The sequence below is a fragment of the Cynoglossus semilaevis genome, chromosome 13 (genome assembly GCF_000523025.1).
Source record: "Cynoglossus semilaevis isolate Cse_v1.0 chromosome 13, Cse_v1.0, whole genome shotgun sequence".
Lineage (NCBI taxonomy): Eukaryota > Metazoa > Chordata > Actinopteri > Pleuronectiformes > Cynoglossidae > Cynoglossus > Cynoglossus semilaevis.
Genome location: NC_024319.1, coordinates 10,884,975 through 10,909,533, shown reverse-complemented (window position 1 = coordinate 10,909,533; position 24,559 = coordinate 10,884,975). Strand labels below are relative to the sequence as shown.

Sequence of the window (24,559 nt, the reverse complement as noted above, 5' to 3'; positions counted from 1 at the left end):
CTGTCTCTGCCTCCAAGATCTTCTCCACGGGCATCTCCTCGTTCACTCCACCACTGATTTCTAGCTCTCCTTCACGTTCACGGTTCCTCTGACGTTCTTCCTGGACCGCTGCACCAGAAACAAAAACAAAGAAAAAACGTAAAAGATAAGATTGTGGTTGATGTAAAATAACATTAGGCCTTGGTTGCACTGAGAATGTGCTGCCTTAACAACTGGGTGATGTGTTCATGACAAAATATATGTGCACAAGGCACATTTATAAGTCATTCCTGGACCGTTTTTAAAATGACTTTATGGTAGGGCAGTGCCATATGCTCCGAACCCAGTGACAAACAATGGTTTGCTGTAAATGTAATAAGCATATTACAATATATATTTATATTATAGTTTTTTGTATTTTGGGTGTCAATCCCATTTTGTTCCGCATTTTGACTGTTTATTCAATACTTTCATTTGTATATTGTTTTTTTTAAGTTTGATGACGAGCCTTTGCAACGCAAGTTCAATTCAACTCTATTGTATATGGTGAGTTAACATACACTACAAAATGTCTTATTTAACTCCACTTTTACGTACTGTCTCCAGTATATAGACAGTAAGAAACATACTGTATGGCTCTGCATACTGATGACTGATTGCTTGTACCTACAGTTATTTGGCTATCAATACTGCTAAATTTACTCACTAATACCTCAGTCAAGAATTTAACACATCTAACACATTTAGCTAATTCTTTGAGAAAACATTTAAATAGCATTTAGTGCTGTAATCATCAATCCCTCACCTTTTCCATCTTCTTTTATACATTTTACTGCTACTGAAAGAAGTGAAATGGTAGACAAGGAAAATGAGTGGGAGAAATGGAGAGGCATTAAATATAAAACATCAAATATGAACCCCACTGTACTGAGCTAAAGTCATCAAAGACCAACCTTCACACTGTCTATGTATCTATGCAATGTCTCAATAGATGAAGGTGGTTCTCAGTGATGTTTACATCATAAAAATGCACTCGTTATTAGTTATGACATGACATAACTGTGGTGTTGTGCAAAAACTCACAAAACACGACAGCCTAAACTCTCCAGCATTTCAGGTACAACCTGGTTTCTTGCATACCTTCCCGTTTCATGCCCATGGCCAGGCACTTCTGGTAGCGGCAGTACTGGCAGCGGTTTCGCTGCCTCTTGTCAATCAGGCACTCCTTGTTGTCTCGACATGTGTACGTGAGATCTTTGCGGACTGTTCTTTTAAAGAAGCCTTTGCATCCCTCACAGCTGTAAACACCATAGTGTTTCCCTTTAAAATGAAGACAAGTGGAAAAAAAAATTAAAATGGGAACTTAAGTGCTAAACTAAATACTACATGTGTTCAAAGCAAACTCACCGGATGATCTATCCCCACAGATGACACAGAGGCGTTTCTGAGACATCATGACACCAGGACTATGTGCTGGCATAGGCCTCATGCCAAACGGAGGCTTAATGTCCTCTGAACTACTGATTGAATGCATCCCTGACATTGACGCTGAGGAAGGGATCTGCATATAAAGTGCAAAAAATAAATAAACAAATTGGGCATATACTTTTTTTCTCTTCTTTCTTTCCATTTACATCAGGAGGTATTCTTTTGTAACACTACCGCCTTATTTTATGGCCAAAAAGACTAATAACCTGTTATTGCCTCAACAAGTGGCCTAGCAGTTTAATAAGTAACAATTATTCCAAAAGGTAACAGCATAGCTAATATAGTGTTCTACGCTTAGGGTAATATTTGAAGGCAATTTCAAGGGCGCTGGCGTTTGTCGACCAGACACTCTTTGTTATCCCTGCAGGTGTAAGTCAGGTCTTTACGCACAGTTCGTTTGAAGAAGCCTTTGCATCCCTCACAGCTGTAAACACCATAGTGTTTCCCTTTAAAATGAAGACAAGTGGAAAAAAAAATTAAAATGGGAACTTAAGTGCTAAACTAAATACTACATGTGTTCAAAGCAAACTCACCGGATGATCTATCCCCACAGATGACACAGAGGCGTTTCTGAGACATCATGACACCAGGACTATGTGCTGGCATAGGCCTCATGCCAAACGGAGGCTTAATGTCCTCTGAACTACTGATTGAATGCATCCCTGACATTGACGCTGAGGAAGGGATCTGCATATAAAGTGCAAAAAATAAATAAACAAATTGGGCATATACTTTTTTTCTCTTCTTTCTTTCCATTTACATCAGGAGGTATTCTTTTGTAACACTACCGCCTTATTTTATGGCCAAAAAGACTAATAACCTGTTATTGCCTCAACAAGTGGCCTAGCAGTTTAATAAGTAACAATTATTCCAAAAGGTAACAGCATAGCTAATATAGTGTTCTACGCTTAGGGTAATATTTGAAGGCAATTTCAAGGCCAGTTGTACTTTAATAAATAATTTAAAGCAAAATGCTGAAGGCATTGTTTTGCCCAGGTATAATGTCTTTGGAATTGACACAGAAATCCCCAGCAGCCAACAAAGCCATCCCCAATGGAACTTCAAACTGTTGCATAACAAGCTTACATTTCAATTATAACCTTGGCAAAGAGCTTTAGACTAAAACATATACACATGAAGCATAACAGCATTCAATAACAAATCAACCATGATGTCATCTAACCTGACTGTTGCCGAGGGGTCCAAAACCTAGAGAGGGTGAGACCACCGGAGAGTTAAGTGATGGGCTAATCACTGAGAACGGAGAACCTAAGATGTTGGTGGGGCTGTTGGAGGCTGAACTGTTGGGTGGCAGTGAGGACATGGCGTTTAAGCAATCCAGTGAGGAGGATAGTAGTGATGTTTGAAGGAAAACAATCTATAGGTGACAAAAACAGGAGTATTAGATACTCATATTTATGAACCACAAAGCATTGCATGTAAAATATTTTAATGTTTTTTTTCTTTGACATGTGACAGACCAACCCCTCACTCTCGACAGTAATTGGAAGCAGAGATAGTTACACAACACATTCTTATAAACATATATGGAGCGTAAAAATGAGCTTGGTAAAAATAATTAAAAAAAGAACTGTACGTCAGTCTGCTTAGGCTGATCAACACTACTGAGCCCACATGTAAACAATTCTGTAAAATAACCACTTTTAGCAACACAAATGAGTCAAAAACCGACTGTCTGTTACGCATGCATTTGCCATTTACAACAGAATACATTCATTGGATGTGTATTTGTTCATAATCTGCTAGATAGCCTCTGAAGTAACGTTGCACGTTAGCTGTACTGTGCTAACGATACGCAGATACCGTACTAGCAACGTTTCACTGACACGAACATAAAATGGACGAAAAGTACAAATGTTGTATTTACAACTAGCACATACATTTAAAGAACCACCAACTCTGCGAAAATGCTATTTTTATAGAAGAAACATCAGACCCGTTTCCCTGCAACACTTCGCATTACTAAAAACCCATAAAGATCACGGTAACCCTGTGTTGGTAACGACAACATTAGCTGCAACATTTCTGATCGCTGGGAACTGTAAAAGTATTTCAAAATATAAATGTTTATAAATATATTACCTGATAGTAATCGACAATGTGGGTTTTATCCAATCCAATTTATCAAAATGCCTAACAAAAAAAAATCAACAGCTGCCTGTAGCAGGCGAAGGTTTTCTTGTTGGCTAATGGCTAATGGCTAAAACGGCTAACTTAGCAAACCCAGCGAACAGCTAGCTCTGTTGTGCAAAGCTCAAGGTGATAAGTCTGGGGAAGCGTTTTACGGAATAAATGATGGTTTAGTTGCTTGTGCCTGTTTTTACTCACCAAACACACATTCGACGCATTGTTGAAAACTACCGCAGAGTGTTCGCTGTAATTAAACAGCGCAAGATAAAAGGACAACGCTTAGATCCTGTTTTTTTCTCTGCTGCTGTCGCTACTACTGCTGCTGCTGCTGTTGTTGTTTACAGGCCATGCTGGCTCAGTGCCAGAAGCAGCAGCGTCGTCCTCTGAGCCTGAACGTCTCATTAGTCCACTCATAACAGCAGACACAAAATAATTAAACACTTCGAACGCAGCTTATTAAACTAGTTAATTAATTACAGGAATATTAGCCAACCGACATTACTATGGCGTTGGTGGAGAATTTGTTGTAAATACGAATTATCAAACGACAAATGTCCTGGGTTTTAATGCGGGGTCTGCGACCCCAGGGGAGTCTGCAAAGGTACTGCACAAAGGTCATGATTTTTTTTTTCTGGAGAAAAGATGGAAATTGTCTGCTTAACATTGATCATAGGTATGATCAATGTATAAATGATTGTCAGTCTCTATATGCAACAAATTCACAACCCTATTAGTATAATATATGTATATTATTTATTCTTTTAAGGTGCTGATCCAGCCAGACAGCATGCATATTTCTAACCTTACTGTTAAAAAATATTAAATATTATACCTGTAGAATATGTTAATGTATGAACATTAAGGTATAGAAACAATAACTAACACATTAGCAAATGCATTCAGCGTAGCTTTGTGTCTCAGAAGGTCATTCCATAAACCTATTCTGCTGCATTAATATTTTCAGTCGAAGAAAAGGCTTTGAGAAATATGTGGGTGTTGACAGTTATATAACAAAAAATTACACAACATCAACACGCATGAAGAAGCAAAGAAAAAAAAGAAAAAAAGTCAAACTGTTTATTTCCAATCCAGCTGAAGTATTTGATTTTTTTTTCTTATTACTCTCCTTCTCTATTTTCAATTTAAAATATACTATTTACCAGTTTCCGTCTTCAGGTTCTTATTTTTATTTATTAATTAATAAATTAATTAATTTTATTAAGGCGATATTGTATGCTTAAAGTCCTGTGGTGATAACAAAAAAAGCACAACCCTGATCGTGTCCAAGCTTCCATCAGGAAGAAAAAGAAACATCTCCACCCATCAGAGCAACAATGCTGTTCTGTCCTGTTCCATCACTGTTCTTTTGCAACAACACTACATATCCTGTGCATCTTTTTTTGACTGGAAAACTGCAGGTGCACTACTGCCCACTACTGGGCTGGAGTGTGTAGTTCAGTGGTACTGAACATTTAAAACACTAAATGCAATTTGTCTTTGCACAAATGTGTCAAACTCATTTGAGGTATAGCTTCACTTTACTTAGATTGGTGTTATTATATGTTGTTGTGTTATTTTTATTAAATATTATTATTGCATTCATTCTATATTGTTGTTTTAAATATTTACATACATTTTTGTTGACTGATAACCTCACTTGTGAACACACTCCTGAATGTTGTTTACCTGCAGTCTTTGCATTTCAATGCAGATGCACGTGTTCAAGTGCCAAATAGGACCATGGTATTTGCCACATACTATTTCCATTACAAACTCAACAATACAGAAAACTATGTTCTGCACGGAGAAACACAAAGACACAAAGAAACTGCCCTTTTCTTTAGCTGCTCCTTTCTCTTAACAGGTCAAGTGGCATTCTTGCTGCTTGTCGCGACAGAACAGTTTTTGTTTGCAGTGATCATGACTACAAACAGATTTATCACGTTAAAAAGGATTACAAACCTTTATCTCTTTTTAATTTCAGGTACGTAAGTCAAACTTGTTTTTACCTTTTTTTTCTTAACTTAAATTGATTCATTATGGTGATATCAGATCCAGCTGTTATCTGGCAAACGACAGTTCTAGCCAGTGGTGTGCGGTTTGTTGTAAATGTATTTCTACTTTTAAAGGATTTTGCTGCTTCACTCCTGGATCTTCAGTTTTTCACCTGATCGATCTTTTCAAAACTTATGAGGATTCAAAGATGTATTGCAGAGAGATGTACACCGATTTGGCCACGATCCACGACTGGGCAGATGTGAATGACATGGTCACGGCGGTTTCTGACTGGGCTGGTAGAGCCTGGATAGGACTGGAGATTGGAGAGGTGTGGAAATGGCACTGGTCTTGGCCGAGTACTCAACTAGTTTTTTCGAACTGGAGGGCAGGAGAGCCTCTCGTGAACAATCAGGATGCCTGTGGGGCAATGGATGAAAATGGCAAGTGGTTTGAAAGTGACTGTAAAAATAAGAGAGGCTTCGTTTGTCAAGGTTAGTACCCACACTCACAACCTTCACATGCAGCAGAACCTCACTAAATACTAGCCCATTTAATTGTTGAACCTTACAGGGCATGGTGACAGTTCAAGCCACTTTTATGTTGCCGTCACGTTGTCATGGAGAGATGCTCGCAAACACTGCAGGGGCCTATCTTCTGATCTGGTTAGCATATCCTCAGCAGAGGAAAGTGAGGCTGTGCGTAATGTGTCTCTTTCACCAAATGTGTGGATTGGCCTTTTCAAAGATCGCTGGGAGTGGTCAGATGGCAGCAGTTCATCATTCCGTGACTGGAAACCCTATCAGCCCAACTATTTAAAAGGTCAAGACTGTGTTGCTGCTGTGTTCAGTGAAGGAGGGAAGTGGAATGACCTCAAGTGTGTGGTAAAACGCAGGTTTATTTGTCAAGGGGGTAAGTTTGTGGGTTTGTTTTTTTTAAATAAAAAGAAATTTCAGTACTTCATGTAAAAATATGAATTACCCTGTTGATGTCATATTGAAATGTACAATAAACAGAGCAACATCTGAGTCAGGGATCAGCACAATATGTACTTCACTCACAACAACCAATAACATTTAACCCCTAACCGTAGCTGATCATAAAAAAGGATTAAGAAAATAAATAAAATTAATTATTTTTTCATTTATTACATAGGGAAATGTTATGGTTAGCATAACTCTAACCCTAAACATAACTAAACCAAACCTTTACCCAATCCTAAAATGGCCATAACACTAACACTAATTATCTTTATTTGCCGTTTTATGACGCATATCTATATCTTTTGTTTCAACAACTCTGCCAGCAACGGTGACAACAACAGGAACAACTACTTCCACTACTCCCACAAAACAAACAAGCACTACAACTGCCACTGCACAGACCACAGCAAGTACTACAGTTACTACAAGTACCTTCAGCACTAAATCCAATACTACAACCGCAGCAACTACAAATAGTTCCACTTCAATTACAACAGTATCATCCACTGAAACCACTCAACCTTCACCTGCAGGTACTGTATGTTCAAATAACAGCTTTGTTTGATTTAAACATTAACAAATACTGTGAAACAAAAAAATATATTTGTTATGTCTTTCTGAAGGAAACATCATTCTAATCCAGTACAACATGACGTGGATCGATGCCATGACCTACTGTAGGACACACCACATTGAACTTGTGCAAATTACCTCCAACGAAATTCAAGAGAAAGTGGCAGAAAAGGCGAAGAATGCCACTTCAGCCCATGTCTGGCTCGGCCTACGTTACACCTGTAGCTTTAACTTCTGGTTCTGGACCAGGTCGATGTCTGGCTGTTACCAGAACTGGGCTGCTGGAGAAGGACCTGAGGGGGGAAATGGTTGTGGTGTCACGGGTGCCATTGAGGCCACTGGAGGGCAGCAGTGGGTCGGTTTGCCTGAGACAGAGGAACTGAATTTCATCTGCTCTACATGTGATTCACCAGTCTGATATCAACACTACTACACTCTGTGGGGAAAGACGTAGACATCACATCCTACAAACATGTATCTCCAGGAAGTAAAGAAAAATGAATGGGACATTGGGAAGTACAGTCAAATGATCATTATTGTACATTTACGGTTGGATATGAACTGATGAAACGTGTCCTCTGCATCTAACCCCTAGAACGTGCGATTCTCTGATAACAAACCACATCCTCTTAATACTAGGTATGGCAACAATAAAGTTACTTAAACTTACTATTTATCAAAACTACCCATAAGCACTAATGGCCACTCATTTACTGTATATTCTACTGAAATGTAAAAACAACTTCTCACTGCCAGCCAACTTGCACTTTGTATTATCCCATTACTATGATGTTCCTGGATACTGAACTGAACAGAGTGGAAAGTAATATGACAGATAAATACCCTCTGATTGGTCAACAGTACCTGACTAACAGGATGTCATGATTTATTCTTGTTTATTCTTATTATTTAATCTTATCTTGTATTTTAATCTGCTCACTCTAAATTCTTGAATGTTTTATTTTAACCTGTACGCATCATTGTGGTGCTAATATTATCTGGGAGACTCAAACTGGACTTGGTTTCTCGAAGATGTTTCCCCACTTCATCCAAGAGGAATCTTCAGTTCGAACTCACTGCTGGGAAATTCCGGTATTAAGCCTTGACCCAGGTGAAAACAACATCCTGCCACTGTGTCAGGGTGTGGTCGCCTCCTTTGTTTTCCTGTGACAAACTCTGCTCTTCTCATACACTGACAGGATAAATACCAGGGATTTTCAGCAGTGACCTCGAACCGAAGAAGCCTCTCAGAAGAGAGATGAAACGTCTTCAAGAAAATCCGAAAGTCCAGTTGCCTATTTCTAAACTGTTTCAGATGATGATGTCACACCTCTGCCTTTGTGAAAATACAGCTGCGTGCTCTATTGTCGGGACTGAATTTCAATAAATATGGAAAAAAAAACCCCGTGGCGTGGAGGCGTGCACTCCCACAGCCACGGGCAGCAAGAATAATGTGAGAACACTGATCGGCTCCATGCCTTTCACTCTGGGGTTACTATTTGCATATTGACCCTCTAGGTGGGGCCCCCACATTGTCTTTGTGAGACCACCAGAGTATGGGTCCTGGTTCAGGCTGCCTGCTGCCCTCACTCACTGACCCTACATTTGATCGCAGCCACGCAGAAGACAGAGCTGACAAACGCTCACCTTCGCTGCACACAAGGAATATAGAGGCAACTGCACGTACTACTGTAGTACTTTGGGGGTTTTTTTGTTTACTGTGAAACACAGTAGCTAACTGATTAACAGTAAAGCAAATCATTTTTTACAGGGGGTCTGTAGGTACTGCATGTTTTTAGTTTTTTTTTACAAAAAACTAAATACACAAACATGAAGCAATTACAGTAATTGGTATTATTCAAATAGTAAGGTAATATTAGACTTTATATATATATATATATTTATACAATAAACAGTCAGTTCTACCTGCTCCATCAGGTCAAGTCCAAAGACCACTGCTGCACTTAAATGATGTGGTCATTCTTGTATATTTTTTTATGCATAATCCAGTTATGATCCAAGTCCTAAAACATTTTTGCATTATTATTAATAATAGTTAATAGTTAAATAAATCCACATTCAGCCACCAAATACTTTGATTATTGTTCATTATTATTTCAGTGCTCACTTTATATTTTCAGCCTCTGGTGTATTTCAATTGTATTAGTTACACAGTGGCAGGAAATGCACTTCGAAATATATTATGATAATGTGACTTGAGAATATGTGTTAGTGGATTTCCTGTGATCAAAAGTTGTATTCAGTAATACCTCAACACCAATGTTTTCACAATAGGAAATGAGGAAACTCATTTGTTATTTTTAACAACAATTTTTGCACCGTAGAGTTCAATCAATCCACATTGAATTGACACCTGTAGTATCAAGAAAGATAAGGTTATGGTTTTTTTTTAAAAATAAAATCCAGATTTAAGGATTAGGATTAGAGCTATCTTTGCAACACAGAATAGAATAATTCCAAACTTGACAAAAGAATACTGATATGTATGTCTTGTAATCCGCCACTGCATTCACGGCGAGGGCCTTGTCACTTCTCAATTACCACGGGCCATTACACACGAGTGTGTCGTAGCGGAGTTTCACACTGAACAGCCATTGGTCACTGAGCCTCCCATCAGTTCAATGTTAATGTCCCATTGGGTCCAGTCACTCAGTGGATGTGACCCCCCCCCCCACCACCACCACCATCTTTTCTCACCATCATCTCCTCTTGTGAGTTGTCCAGCTGGAGCTGACCTCTGACCCCATTGCCCTCACTCCTGACCCCGGAGGACATTCCCACGCCACACCCTTTTGTGTACACCTCTCCATGGTAACCCTGTGGTCACTTCATCTGCATTTGTAGAGATTATGCTCATAAATATAATTCACGTTCACTTGGAGTGGAGTAATGGAGCCTAATTTGGCCTAATCCTAACAAAGGTGTCAGCTGCTCCTAGATTAACTTAGATAGAAATGAACGCGTGAACGAGTCTTAGAGGCAATAAAATGATATTATCATATAAATATTATAAATATTATAATATACATTTATTGATTAGTGGAATATAAAGTATAAATAGTTGGTTATTGGAACTAAAACTTTACCACTTCAAGGTTTCATTTAAATTTTTTTTTTTTTTTTTACAAAGCAGGTTGTTGGTGTTAATCCCCGTCTGTTCCACTGCAAGAATTTTAGGAACAAATATTTATTTCCAACTCTAAATATCGGTACCTGCTGTGCACACTTGTGTCTCCCTGGTCTCTCCCCTGGTGTCTTGGAGTCGTCACCCCTCCACAGATCCCTCCCTTCTTTTCCTTCTGTCACTTTCACAGTTAATTGTAGAAAAACAGATTTTCTCCATTGAGGCCAGGTCTCTTAGGTAACCCCAGTCCTGCATGAAATGAGATGGATCAAGGGAAGACACAGAGTGAGGGACGTGGACTGACAAACGGAGCGAGCTGCGTTTGAGGACGGACGCAGCGCAGCAGCCACTTTATAATAGTTGGTAATTGTGAAAGAAAGAGTTTAATATTAATATCAGCGACACATGATCAATTACTGCTTTCCTGGGACTAGAAGTACCCTGTTTTTCATGCTCAACGTAAGTATTATTTTGGGTTTTTTTGTTTTTTTTTTACTTTTTCCTAAAATTCTAGTTTTTAGCTCTGTTTTCAAAGTTAATGATTATCTCTAAATCATATTCAACACTAACTCCCTTTTTATCCTTTTTTTTTTAATTGTAAAACAAAGTTGGTTATTTAAAATTTACACTCTTTTTGAGAATTATTATTTTTTCAGTGATGGTTGATATTTATTTATTTATTTATTTATCTATTTATTGGTTTTTATAATCATCTTTTTACATTCATTTCTCCTACGCAGGTTTTTTCCTTGGAACAACAAATGCTACTGACGTTCAGCCAAACGTAGACAGGGAGCCAGGAGTTGATTGTCCAAACGCAATTCTTGTATTACGTCTCTATAACTAGGAGTTGTGGATGGACATCATGCTCCAGACTCCTGTTTGCTTCATTTTGCATCAGGGTTATGTTTTTAAAAAATTACGTGGGTAATAATCAGACAAACATTAAACTGCATTTTTAGGTTGAAAAAAGAATTTTGTAACATCTAGTATTTGCCACCTATTATCCTGATAACAATATATATTTATATATACGTCAGCCTCAGGTGACTGGAAAAACAAATGTCATGTTTTTGAATCATCTCTTTGCTAAAGTATATATTTACCGTCTGCAGGACTGCAGCTTAGATGAACACGTTTTCCTTCGAGTTCCTTGCAGTTAGAATTTGCAGTTATTGAAGTATGACAAGAAGTAATTTAAAAAACTGTGTTAAAAATGTGGCTGAGTTTTAATTTTAAAAAAATGACCTGAAACTTACTCAGTTAAAGTAAGCTAACTGTTTGAAAATATTTCTACTATAGAAGAAGTTACTATTGAAATATTATGTATTGTATCATTTAACTGGCCAACTTTATTCACATCTCCAATAAAACAAAGTTAATGATATTTTCTCTGTGTCTTTGTCTCGATCTATTTGTTTATTTTGTTTTTATTTCAGTTTTTATATCTTGGTCAGGACGACGTGAGTGCAACAAAGAAAATAGATCACAAATCACATTTATAATAAACACATTTCAAACTGAGAAACAGTTGAGACATAAATGTAACAGGAATTTAAGCAGAAAGAGTTTGGTTTTCTGTAGTTTTAGGAGTTTATTCTTAAATTAATAGAATAAACTGAGGTTAATTAATAGACTATTATTAATATTATATATATATAATTGAGTTACTAGTATTTCCAGAACAAGCAGTACAACCTCTGTGTACACACATATTTATAGCAATATCACTACTACAGTACTACTACTGCTGTTTTAGTAAAGCATATACCGCTGATACTAAAATTACTAAATTACTGAAAGCTTTATTTATTCAAAGGTTAGGTTACAAGCAATTACTAGAAACTTTTAAATATTTTAACAGGGAGTTGAAGATTTTATACTATTTTTGTATTTTGTATTTTTTTAAGTAATGTTAACCTTTCTGCCCCCCCTCCCCCCCGCCCCCTCGCAGTCTCCCCCTCTCTCTAAAACACTACCTCGTGGCTGACTCTGACTCTGACATCCTCACCTCCAGGGCAATAACTGCTGTGATGTGCATAAACTCAGAAGCACACCAGCATGCCAACATTACGGTATGTTCTGTCTATTCTGACCAAAAGGGGGCAGTGTTTCACACCTTTCAAATTCAAATCACAGATCCGGTACGAGGCTGTTAAATCACACATTCTTTCAAAAGTTCTTCAGATTTGGCGCAGCCTATGTTACACACATACAACATGTGCTTCATCTTACAGTACAGTTGTTGAAACACACAGCGTTCTATTCCTTAAATACTGTAGACTATGGTACAGTGAAGGGGCCTGAGAAAGACGAGCAGCTGATTTATAATTTTGTTCTAATGAGGGGTTCGTCACCTGTGACCGCGACTGAACGAAAACTTCTAAAACGTCTGCGCAAATTGGTCGCTACACATACCCAGAGTGGTGACATCATCAAGATAAGTCAGCTGAGTACTGTGTGCAGATGTCAGGGACAGAGGTGAGATAAAGGTCAAGGTGAGTAAACAGTGCAGATAAGAGGGCAGACCCTAGGGAACGAGAAGGTGGGGGGAGGAGTGGGGAACACTTTATATCTTTAAATTACACTAGGATATAAAAAACACACCGTGGTTCTGAAGATTTTTACTTGGTAATACATAAAGTCTCATTTTGTTGCAGTGTATATAAATGTATAAAAAAATATCTGTCCAAGTCCAGTGACAGCTCGACTTTTTCTTGTTTCTCTATCTTTTTTGGTCTAAATAGATTGGTTCCCAGAAAAGAAGCACACTTTCTACAGAGAGATTCAAAACATCACTTTTTTTTTTATTAATCTATCTTCTAATATTTAATCTTTTCCAGGATTTTCCGCTTTTTCCGAAGTCTTGGTAAGAATTTGTGGTGGTGTTACATTTGCTGTTCATGTTCATGTATGAAGAGCAATAATGTAAGCACTTCTACTTCTTTACTTCTAACCCTAACACAGTAGTTATCTTTGTTATTGAAGTACTGACTGTGGCGCTGGTATTTATCAGTATTTTATTATGAAATAAAACCCTGTAACTGTGTGTTTTTTTCATTTTATGTAAGATTCAGTTTAAAAAGTTACATCCAGGAAATACAGTTTCGTCCAAACTCCAGATATTGAGGCTGTGTATACTTTCTGCAGCCATTACTGCATTGAATACTCTGTATTGAATCAAATGCATTTTTGTTCAGTAAAGACACTGTTTCACTGTAACTCCTCATTCTTAATGAGAACAGAGGTGAGTTTGTAACTGTCTACATCTACATCTATGTACAGTGTGTATTGTGCTCCACGTTGCATGACTGGAACTGAAACTTGTTACAAAAAAAGCAACTTAGTTCAGTTGATTTAGATTTCCTGGTGGACATATTTATTTATTTTCCTGGTCATTTTTTTTCTTCTACTGGCAGAAAATGATCTTAGAGGGGTCTCTGTGTTCCCTGCAGCCCCCGCCCCCCCATTTCCCCTCCCGTCCTTACCTCTGCAGTGTGAGTCAAAGGTAGAGCAGGAGTGGTTTGTTGCTTCTCTCCAAAAGCGAAACCTCAGACAAGAAGACAAGAATAAAGTTGTTTTTTAAAAAAATTGGAAAACTCAATGTCAGTTGTTTTTACATATATTGAAAACAAAAAACTTTATCAATTTTTTTTTTACTGTGATTAAAGTACTACATTGACATGTACTACGGTTATGTGATATAAAAACCGGGGGTTGTGGGAGAGAGCTGTGGTGAATGAGAGGTGGGGAGGGATGAGGGAGGAGGAGGAGGGTGGAGAGGTGAAGGAACAAGTGAAGGCTTATGTGCCCATATTATTCTAATCTCTGTGCTCCGGTCCAATGTAAGCACCATGGGAGAACTGACCATTACTTCAATCAGAGGCCGATCAACAGCCACTCTGTTCCAGCGTCAGCCGTCAGACATTTGGTTGAATTTGAATTAATAAAAAGTAAATAAACATGTGTACATGTGTATCGCAGCTTTCAATCTCAGGATCAGTTTTCTGTTCAAGACCTACAGCTTTTAACTATAGACCTTTTTTTTACTGTAACCCAGTCAAAGAGTTCATTAGTGAGCAATTACAGAGAGAGTTAAAAATTGATAAAAAAATTAATTAGAGAATCTCAGCTGAGAGACGGGCGGATGTTTAGGCTCTAATAAATGTTTTAATTATTTGTAGTTTTTCCACGTGTTCATTTATATGTGTGAGTGACAGCCGTGGAATTAAAAAACATGGCCAGGTGTATTTTCTCAGGTGCAGCTTGTTGCTGAAGGTATGGGTTTGGTCATTTCCCCCCAAAGGCCAGAACAGGGTCAGCAGTTCAAGGGTGGTCCATGGTGCAGAGAGAAGCAGAGGGATGGTAGCGCTTCTTCTGAAGGCTGCCACCAGATGGAGTCACTGATGGATGGGGACCACCCAGGTCAGGGTCTTCACTACATGACAGCTCCTCTTCACTTTAATGCTGACTTGACTGAATTTGTAAAGTGATTTGATGAGTTCCTCTGAAGTCATTCACAGTTTATATTCAAATAACTTTAGACTTTAGAAAAGAAAAATTCTTTGACTCTGACCATCGACAGAAAATCAGTTCATGCTAGTTTTTGGGAAAACGTATCTTTGTGACAACTAGATTAAAATTTTATTTTTTTTAAATAAATTAATAACTACATTAAAATAATTTATTCTACTTAAAATATTGTACTGTTTTTTTAACAGTACTCTTTAGTTTCACCAGTCAGCTTTTCTCACTGATGTCCAGTATTGGGTCCAAGTACATATGGTACTGTACGTTCCTAAAGCCTGAGAGCTGTAAAAAGGCCAGTTGTGCAGTTGTGCTCGTGTGTGGATGTGTGTATGTGGTCAGCATGCTCTCATGTACACACTTGGCAAACCACTTGGCAAACTTGCAAGGTTTTTTTTTCATGTTCATCATGTACAGAATTTGCTCTGCGTCATCAGTGGTTTGCCTTCATGTGGACTGGTGATCCTCACGTGTGTTTCTCTTTAATCAGCGCTCTCTTCTAATTACTTCTAAATAGAGGACGAACCAACATGCACATGTGTTTGTGTTTGAAGTACAGTAAGATTTTTTGTTATTACCTGGTTTGGTTTTTGTTCTGGAAACCAGAAGAAAACTGCTAACTCAGCAGGTCTGACTGAGGGCGGGTCCCATGATCTGCAAGGAGAAAGACTGATAATGAGACTCATGCAACAAAATACATGTTCAATGAAGACATTTTAAAAATGCATACATAAAAAAATATTTATATCTAGACACCAGTTTTATTAAGCATATGTATTTTGTGGTTCATTATCTGATGAACCCCAATAACAAATTGGGGCAGTGGTGGATTGGTGGCTAAGGATATGGACTTGAGTCCGGAAGGTTTCTGGTTCAAGTCCACCAGCTGCCAGGTTACCACTGAGGTACTCTGAGCAGGGCACCGTCCCCACACACTGCTCCACGGCGCTTATAACTGCCCACTGTTCACTTTGGTGATGGGTTAAAGGCAGAGGTGACATTTGGTTGTGTGCTGTGTCACAATGACAAGTCGTTCACTTTACACTTTCACACAAATCAGAGATACACTGTAAGATAAAAAGAGACACAATAAGATATAATTAGTAGAGATGAGATGAGAGATATGTTTCTTTAAAGTCCATTTTCATTTTTAAATCATGTTTGATTTTACAAAACCGACTCATTGGTCTATTGAGGAAGCTCTCTGACAAGAAATTAGTACCAATGTGCAGTTTGCAGGCGACCGTCGGCGCGGAGGACTTCATGTGGTCTACAAAGGTTTGGAGGGTGGGTGGCCATTTGGTGAGAGATGCAGTGCTTTTACAGAGCATTCCTTAAATCTGCTGGATAGTTGGTCACTTACATAACTCCCACGTAGTTTCATCTCATTACTTCCAACAAACGGCCGATTCATATGGCCAGAAGTTCCTGTCCCGCAGAGTCAGCACTGAATACCTGCACTGTTACACTGTATTCTATGTAGTCCAGCTAAGTTATGATGATTCTCTGACCTGGATTCAATCACACACTCTGTTAAGGCATTAACACTGTCTGTAAGAAGTCAAGTTAAATGTAGCAGACAGAGTTGTGCTTAACTGAAATGTGTTTTGTTTTTTGTTTTTTTAGTTTTAGCTTGTTTTGTTTTTTTCCACACAAAACAATGCAAAATATGTCCAAGTAATTCAGATTTTAAATGTGAGATTTTTAAGATATATTTTAATTCTAACTATATAAACATTCTGATCCTGGTGAAACACAGCACAAGAGAGAGGTTTAACACACACTGGATTCTCAGGTTTGTGTAAAAATGTCACTCTTTTTATGGTCCAATACAAATATTTTCCAAGGTGGTTGAGAGAGTGGGACCACTAGGCGTGGAAGAGAGGGGGTCCTTAAGTAGGAGCAGGATTTATCACTCTCCTCCTTTCTAGTGGTGGTCCTTTCTCTCACCTCCTTCCTCTCTCATCACATCCAGCACATCTGTGTCGGCTTTTCCAATCAGATGGAGGAAGCAGCACAAAGACAGAGATAAATCCAAGAAAACCCAGAACAATATTCAGGTGAGAAATTCTTTTTGTTTTTTATTGGACTGTTAAGATCTCAGTATGTTAATGCAGGTCTGAAATGAATGGGTGATGGAAATCTTTCATGAGTGACATCACTGAGAACGTCTTTTGGTATCAGTGCTTTCCCGTTTTTTTTTTGTTCTTTTTTGTACTAGACTTTGTAAAAAGACACACAAAAAACTTTTTGTAGAGTTTTTCCATATTGATCTAATGGCAAAAAATTTGGAGGGGGGGCATGAACTTATGAATATATCAAGAACTGTTAATTTAATTTAACTGAAATAGAATAAAAGGAATTAAATTTGCTTTTGTTTTGAGATAGATTTGAAATAGTTATTTAAAAAAGTATCCTGCTGCAGTTAACACTTTGCCTCTGGTACAAATATTTAAATTTTTTTTTTTTTTTTACAAATGCACACATTTTTGAATCGATTTCTTTCAAAGACTGTTTACACATTGACCCATATTCACCGATTCCATGTTCAAAATTGGCCGGCTCTTCAGCAAACCATTTGATTGTGTTTACCCGCTGCATGATTTATTTGATTTTCTACAGATTTGAAGCCAAGGTTCTTTTAGTGGTTTTGTGAGTTGTGGGTACAGCAGATTATGTAACCGTCTGTATAGTGAAAGACATACAGTGTCCCACAGTCCTATACTGTACAGTGAAGCTCTGTCACTGCTCCGCTGTAGTCTCTCCTGCACAGTCACTAGTTTTCCCGCACTTGTCACTGACTTCCTTCCTGCTGCAAATTTAGATTTTAATTTGGCAATAGAGTGAATCTCATTGCAGCAGTCAGCTACTGCACAGTAATAATATATGGCAATGTACTAACGAAGAGTTAATAAAGTCTGTACCTGGAAAAAGGTTAAAAATACCTTGGTAGAAAATTGCATTAATCCAATTCATGATTTATTTGTTTTTGTTTTTTATTGTCTCTCTTTATAGGGCCAACCTGGTAAAGTTTGCTTCAGACTTGGTGCCAGGAAACACAGAGAACGTTCTTAATTCAACAGGGACATACATTTAGATCACCCAAAGGCAATTCCATTGCTGGCTACTGCTGGCTCAAAATGTTGTTTAATCTAGGACTTCTCCTTCTCCTCGCTCCCTTTCCCTCCTTACAAACCACAGCCAATGAGAAGAGAAACTCTACAGGCAGCGATGTGAGCAAACCCAACGCCGGTTTCGCTCTCTCAAAACCAAAAACCACTTCAACTCCTGCCAAACAGACCCCTCGTTCCACCGTGAGACCAAACACGACCAATCACACACTTCTACCCACTCCAGCCACCAACCAAAAACCAGCAGCCGCCAACCCATCAGGAACCACCAAGAGCAGGGCCAGCTCTGCAGTCACTCAAGCCACTGTGCCTCCAACGGTGAAAGCCAATGCAGCCAACGGCACCATCACAAACAAAGGCAAGCTCTCAGCCACCGTCAATCAGACTCTCTCTGTATCCTCTCCAGCCACAAACCAAAAACTTCCAACAGTTAACACTACGTCAAACTCCAAAAGCAAGGCCAGCCCTGCAGTCATTCAAACCACTGTGCCTCCGGCAGTAAAGTCAAATACAGCCAGCAGCACCACAACCAACAAAGGCAAGCAATCAGCCACCGTCAATCAGACTCCTGTTCCCACTCCAGCCACAAACCAAAAACTTCCAACAGTTAATGGTACGTACAAAAACAAGGCCAGCTCCGCAGTGGTTCCAGCCACACTGCCTCCACCAGTGAAGCCAACGACAACCAACGGCACCATTACCAACAGAGGCAAGCAGTCTGTCCATGTGAATCAGACGGTTGTAGCCAAATCTACTTCAGCTGCTGAAGCGAAGCCTAGCAAAGACAAGCTAACATCCAGTGGAATTTCTAATGCTCAGTCATCAAACAGCACTAAACCTACACAGGACAAACTCCAACCATTGCTCAATCAGACGGTCAAATCCTCTGATGGGAAGATTCCTAAAGACAAGCCTGTAACTACTATTGCTCAAAATGTTCAGTCAACGTCCGCTAGATCTCCGCCTGCAGGTGATGCTAAAAACACAAATGACAAACTCAAAAGTGTTTCAGCAAAAACTCCTGATGTAAAAGTTGCACAAGACAAGCCTGCAACCACCACAGTCCAAAATGTTCAGTCAACAGCTTCTAAGTCTGCTACTACAGGTGGCGCTAAAACCACCAATGACAAACTCCAGACTTCTGCCAATCAGACCGTTTCAGCAAGAGCTCCTGATGTAAAAGTTGCACAAAACAAGCCTGCTACCACCACAGTCCAAAATGTTCAGTCAACAGCTTCTAAGTCCGCTACTACAGGTGGCGCTAAAACCACCAATGACAAACTCCAGACTTCTGCCAATCAGACCGTTTCAGCAAACTCTCCTGATGTAAAAGTTGCCCACAACAAGCCTGCTACCACCACAGTCCAAAATGTTCAGTCAACTGCTTCTAAGTCTGCTACTACAGGGGGCGCTAAAACCACCAATGACAAACTCCGGACTTCTGCCAATCAGACCGTTTCAGCAAACTCTCCTGATGTAAAAGTTGCACAAGACAAGCCTGCACCCACCACAGTCCAAAATGTTCAGTCAACTGCTTCTAAGTCTGCTACTACAGGTGGCGCTAAAACCACCAATGACAAACTCCAGACTTCTGCCAATCAGACCGTTTCAGCAAGAGCTCCTGATGTAAAAGTTGCCCACAACAAGCCTGCTACCACCACAGTCCAAAATGTTCAGTCAACAGCTTCTAAGTCCGCTACTACAGGTGGCGCTAAAACCACCAATGACAAACTCCGGACTTCTGCCAATCAGACCGTTTCAGCAAGAGCTCCTGATGTAAAAGTTGCCCACAACAAGCCTGCTACCACCACAGTCCAACATGTTCAGTCAACATGTTCAGTCAACATCCTCTAAGTCTGCTCCTGCAGGTGGCGCTAAAGCCACCAGAAACAAGCCTTCAGTCTCTGTCAATCAGACTGTTGTTGCTAAACCAACATCCACCAGTGAAGTGAAACACGCCAAAGACAAATCTCAAACCTCGAGTCAGGTTACCAAGTCAACAACAGCAAGTGGCTCATCATCAGACAAGGAAAAGGCTGGAGCAGCGTCGGCCAATCACACCACCGCTTCAAACACTACCACTACTGTCACCAACGCCACCAAAGAAAGGTCTGCCCCTTCACAACCACTTAAGGTAGTAATAAGTGATGGCTGTGACTCAACCAATGCCAAGGAGCGGGAGCTGAAGCTGAAGCCTGGAGCTCCTCTGGTGATGACACACAAGATAAGCTTGGTGCCTGGTGGCTGCGATGGAAGATGTGAGATGGAGATGGCAGAACTGAAGGGACGAGTGGCTCGGCTAGAAAAAGAGATGTCCCTCTTCAGAGAGAACTGTATGATTTGATCATTATTTACATAATATTATATTTGAAAAGAAACTAAGGTGTGGGATTTATCATTTTTATTGTGGGTCTATGTTCTACACAGGTCCCTGTTCTGCAAATTGTCCAAATGGCTGTAGTGGTAACGGTGAATGCCAGAAGGGCAAATGTGTCTGTCATCAGGGGTACGTAGGTCCTGACTGCAGCAAATGTGCTCAGGGAACCGATTGTACTAAAAGTAAGTGGAATTGCTTTTGTGTGGTAATGTAACATCAATTTAAATATATGCTTGCTATTTATATATTTTTTTTCAATCTTGTAATTTGTCATTTTCAGAATCTACCAAGAGTAAAACCAAGGAAACAGATGAGATTATGACGCCACAAAAAAAGGACCAGAAGAAGGAACCTGAAGCTAAAGAGCCTGAGAGCAAGCCAAGAGTGACCATTACTAACAAACCAGTTACCGTCAAAACACCAGTGAGACAAGAGATTTCTGTGAAAAAGGTAACAGCCAAAGGTTCTCCTGTCATCACTAAGCCTGGTCGCCAAACTGTCACCCAAGTCCTCTTGAAACATGATTCAAAGAAACAAGAAGAGTCAGGAAAAAGCAAAACAGTCCAGGCCTCTGCAAAGGTTCTCCAAAAACCAGCCCAAACTGGCTCTAAAAAAAATATTAATAAAATTGTTAAGGAAAGAAGTGAGGGTAAACCTTTTACGAAATCTGAACAACTGAAAGATGAACCTCAAACCAACGCTACCCGGGAAACTTTTAAAAAATTTAATGTAACAGCTAAACTTGTGACAATTTTGACAAAGGTATTGGGAACTAACAAAACCAGGACAGGAAAGGACACTCTAGAACAATCAACACTGGCCGAGAAGAATGACACCCAGCAGCCAGAAGCCAAACAAGTAAAGACAATCAAAGTAGAAAATACGAGCGCTCAGACAAACAACAACAGAGTCACTGAAGCCGTAAAAGGTAAAACTACACAGAAGAGTCAGTACATAGTAAATGCAACCACTGCCACAGCAGATGAGACTCCAGCTTCGAAGAACAAGACGAGTACCCATGGTACCGGGATATCCAGGTTGACTGGTGGAAACGGATTAGGTTCTGTTAAGGTTATGAACATTTCCTCCTACAGTTTCATTCTCACCTGGTTAGCACCACAGGGTTTGTTCAAAAACTTTACTGTGATCCGAAGAGAACCTCGGGCAGAGGGGGATGAAGAGGACCACAAAGACTTTGAAGAGGAAACTCTTGGATTACACAAAGCCCCAGCAGCGAAGAACCCAGCAGAGGTCCATGTGCAGGGTGAGAGCACGGACACAACTGTTGTATCTGGTAAAATCACTGGATCCAGGGACAAAGCTGAAACAAAGAGGATCTCCTTGGTCGTCCCCGGAAATGTGCGCTCCGTGGAATTCAGTAATCTACAAGCAAACACCCGTTACGTCTTGTACGTTTATGGTAGCAGTGCTGAGAGAAGATCAAAGATTCACAGAGTAACTGCAGTGACAGGTGAGTGAGGTTTTACCACAGAAGGTAATGGTGGATAATAATGTCACAGTCACAGAAACTGAAGCAATAAAAATCTTCATTTTCTTTCCTTAGGTCCTGAACCAGCCACTGATATGGTTTTTAGCGATGTCACAGCGTCCTCTCTCACTGTGGAATGGTCCAAACCAAACACCCCCATCAGTGGGTACAGACTCAGCTACACCAACATTGTCACAGGTTTGTTAAAGAGTCAACTGCAGGACATTCTCCCCATGTCACTTATATCATACATAGCTGAACTATCTTAAGCTTGTCTCTCTAACTTCATCTCTAACTTCATATCTTCATTTCTGCATAGAATACTTAGTGTCTATTTCTCCCCTGACACTGGTCTCCTGAACTTATTCTCAACTTAGTGTCTATTCCTCCCCTGACACTGGTCTCCTGAACTTATCCATGTTTACTGACGGTTGATATTTATCATATATCAATTATCTGCCATTTCCTGTTAGGGGAGAGCCATTCTGTGGCAGTGGACTCTCTGCAGTCTTCCATGGTGCTGTCCAAGCTGTCGGCAGGTTCTTCCTACATTATATCAGTCACTACAACACGAGGAAGTGTCCATGGTGAAGCCCTCATGTCTCTGATCACGACAGGTACCAAGTTTGTTCACAGGTCGTTTTTGACATTGAAACACAGGCGTTAAAGGGAAATAAATCACCTCTTGATTTTGTTGTAACAACAGCACCTGCTCCTCCAACTTATCTACAAGTGGTCAACGTGACCGATACCAGAGCTCTTATCAAGTGGGTGCCCAGTCTGGGTAAAGTAGACCGCTTCATCATCAGCTTTGAGTCCTCCAAGAGTGAGTGTGGCAGCCTTAATATTTATGACTGCTGTGGTAAAGGCTACACAAAGTTTTGTTGACGTTGATTGTCCGTCTTGTCTCAGCTCCTAATGTGACAGTGACAGTGATGCTGTCTGGAAACACAGTGGAACACCAGCTGCGGGGTCTACACAGAGGCACTTTGTACACAGTCAAGGTCCTGAGTGAGAGGGACGGTCTTCAGAGCATGGCCACCTCAACCACATTTACCACAGCTAACGGTAAACAGAGAGGAAAATACAAGATCGACATGAAAATTGGCTGCTAAACCTCGACAACGCATGTACTCCTGTGTCTCTCAGTGGTTAAAGCCAGCGAGGTGGGCACACGTGATGCAGTCATAACCTGGAGAAGTTCCACTGTTGTCTATCACAGCTACAGAGTGATCTACCAGGTGGCAGGGGAAGAAGCAAAGGTAAACTACCAGTATCTGTCTGTACTATGTGCCGTACGCATTAACTGCTTTGTCTCAAAAACGCCATTCTCAAGTTCAATAGTTCTGCTACAAATACTGGGAAATCAGTGAAGACAACATGCAGGCTACAGTTCAGCTCATTTCCATTGGAAGATAATCCTTATCTGTGTGTGTTGTGTACATCAGGAGGAGATCTTGGACTCAACCTTCACTGAGTATAAATTGACAGGGCTGTTGCCCATGTCACGGTATACGGTTCTGGTCCAAGGTGAAAGAGATGGACTTTACACGTCTCTGGTCACCACTGAATTCATTACAGGTCAGCACTAACCGTCGGTTTATTTTCCCTACGGAATCTCCAGTATTTTTCAAAATGGTAACTTTCCTTATCCTTCAGGCAAACTTCGATTCCCTTTCCCAACGGAATGCTCTCAGGAGCTGCTGAATGGCGCTCTGCAGTCGGGTGAAGTGGACATTTACCCACAAGGAAAGGAAGGGCAAGCTGTCAGAGTCTACTGTGACATGGAAAGTGATGGAGGTGGATGGACGGTGAGACAAACCACTGATACCGGAATGGAACTTTGAAATGTGGAAAGGACAGGGAAAACAATGTGCCGTGTGTTTCTAGGTGCTGCAGAGGAGGATGAACGGAAAGACAGACTTCTACAGAACCTGGAGCGATTACAAAACTGGCTTTGGAAATCTGAGCGAAGAATTTTGGCTTGGTATTACGAAAACCTGATTCCTAATTCTTACCGGTGAATTTTAATCGAGACATGATTAAGGTTTAGTTTCTCAGTCTGACCCTTTCTGTCTTTTATCCAACATGCAACAGGAAATGATCTTCTTCACAACCTTACCAGTGTTGGTCCCGTGAGTCTGCGAGTCGACTTGCAGTCTGGAAACGACACGGCTTATGCTCATTACGCCAACTTCTCCGTCGATTCCGAGGAGAGGCACTACACTCTGACGGTGTCCGGATACACAGGCACTGCAGGTGAACACATATCAATGAGTTACAGTTTCTAACAACATGTGCACCAATATACAGTGACATAGAGACAAATAAGAGATGACGTACGTGCCTTTATGTCTGTCAGGTGACTCTATGAGGTATCATAATGGACGTCCATTCTCAACCTGGGACAAAGACGTTGATCCTTTGGATACTCACTGTGCCAAAGATTACAAGGGAGGCTGGTGGTACAGAAACTGCTACAAGACCAACCTCAATGGTCTCTATGGTATCAACAGCAACAATCAGGTCTGATCAGTCTTCTGTGTATTTTTAAATAATATTTTTTAGTGACAAGACTTGTTAATCTGTGGTGTTTCCTTTTCTGCTTCAGGGTGTGGTCTGGATAGACTGGAAAGGTAAAGACTCCTCCATTCCCTTCACTGAGATGAAATTCAGGCCATCCAGATTCTCTCCAGCAACTCATGGCTAAGGATTGACTTG

The 24,559-nt window shown here is 40.0% G+C and overlaps 3 protein-coding genes across 3 annotated transcripts in view; 2 read left to right on the top strand and 1 right to left on the bottom strand.

Annotated features, from left to right (window-relative positions):
• Window positions 1-3,972, bottom strand: part of LOC103388487 (retinoic acid receptor RXR-beta-A-like) — a 7,965-nt gene extending 3,993 nt beyond the window's left edge. The window contains 5 exon segments of the mRNA XM_025061410.1: window positions 1-108; window positions 1,120-1,299; window positions 2,001-2,154; window positions 2,651-2,845; window positions 3,817-3,972. The exon segment at window positions 1-108 is cut by the window's left edge and continues 50 nt beyond it. Coding sequence (XP_024917178.1) covers window positions 1-108; window positions 1,120-1,299; window positions 2,001-2,154; window positions 2,651-2,791 — 583 coding nt within the window. The 5' untranslated portion in view covers window positions 2,792-2,845; window positions 3,817-3,972.
• A 12,049-nt stretch (window positions 3,973-16,021) lies between these two features.
• LOC103388550 (mucin-5AC-like) lies at window positions 16,022-19,752 on the top strand. Its single transcript, XM_025061528.1, has 3 exons — window positions 16,022-16,901; window positions 17,857-19,598; window positions 19,678-19,752. The coding sequence occupies exons 2-3, from the start codon at window positions 17,982-17,984 to the stop codon at window positions 19,750-19,752; spliced, it is 1,692 nt and encodes a 563-aa protein (XP_024917296.1). The 5' UTR covers window positions 16,022-16,901; window positions 17,857-17,981.
• Window positions 19,753-19,806: 54 nt separating this feature from the next.
• tnxba (tenascin XBa) lies at window positions 19,807-24,553 on the top strand. The gene is made up of 15 exons (XM_025061527.1): window positions 19,807-20,305; window positions 20,400-20,554; window positions 20,641-20,799; window positions 21,112-21,758; window positions 21,885-22,036; window positions 22,312-22,455; window positions 22,545-22,664; window positions 22,751-22,906; window positions 22,988-23,100; window positions 23,287-23,419; window positions 23,498-23,649; window positions 23,729-23,825; window positions 23,936-24,097; window positions 24,201-24,364; window positions 24,450-24,553. Exons 1-15 carry the CDS (start codon window positions 20,185-20,187, stop codon window positions 24,546-24,548), a joined length of 2,574 nt encoding a protein of 857 aa, XP_024917295.1. The 5' UTR covers window positions 19,807-20,184; the 3' UTR covers window positions 24,549-24,553.
• The last annotated feature ends 6 nt before the right edge of the window (window positions 24,554-24,559 follow it).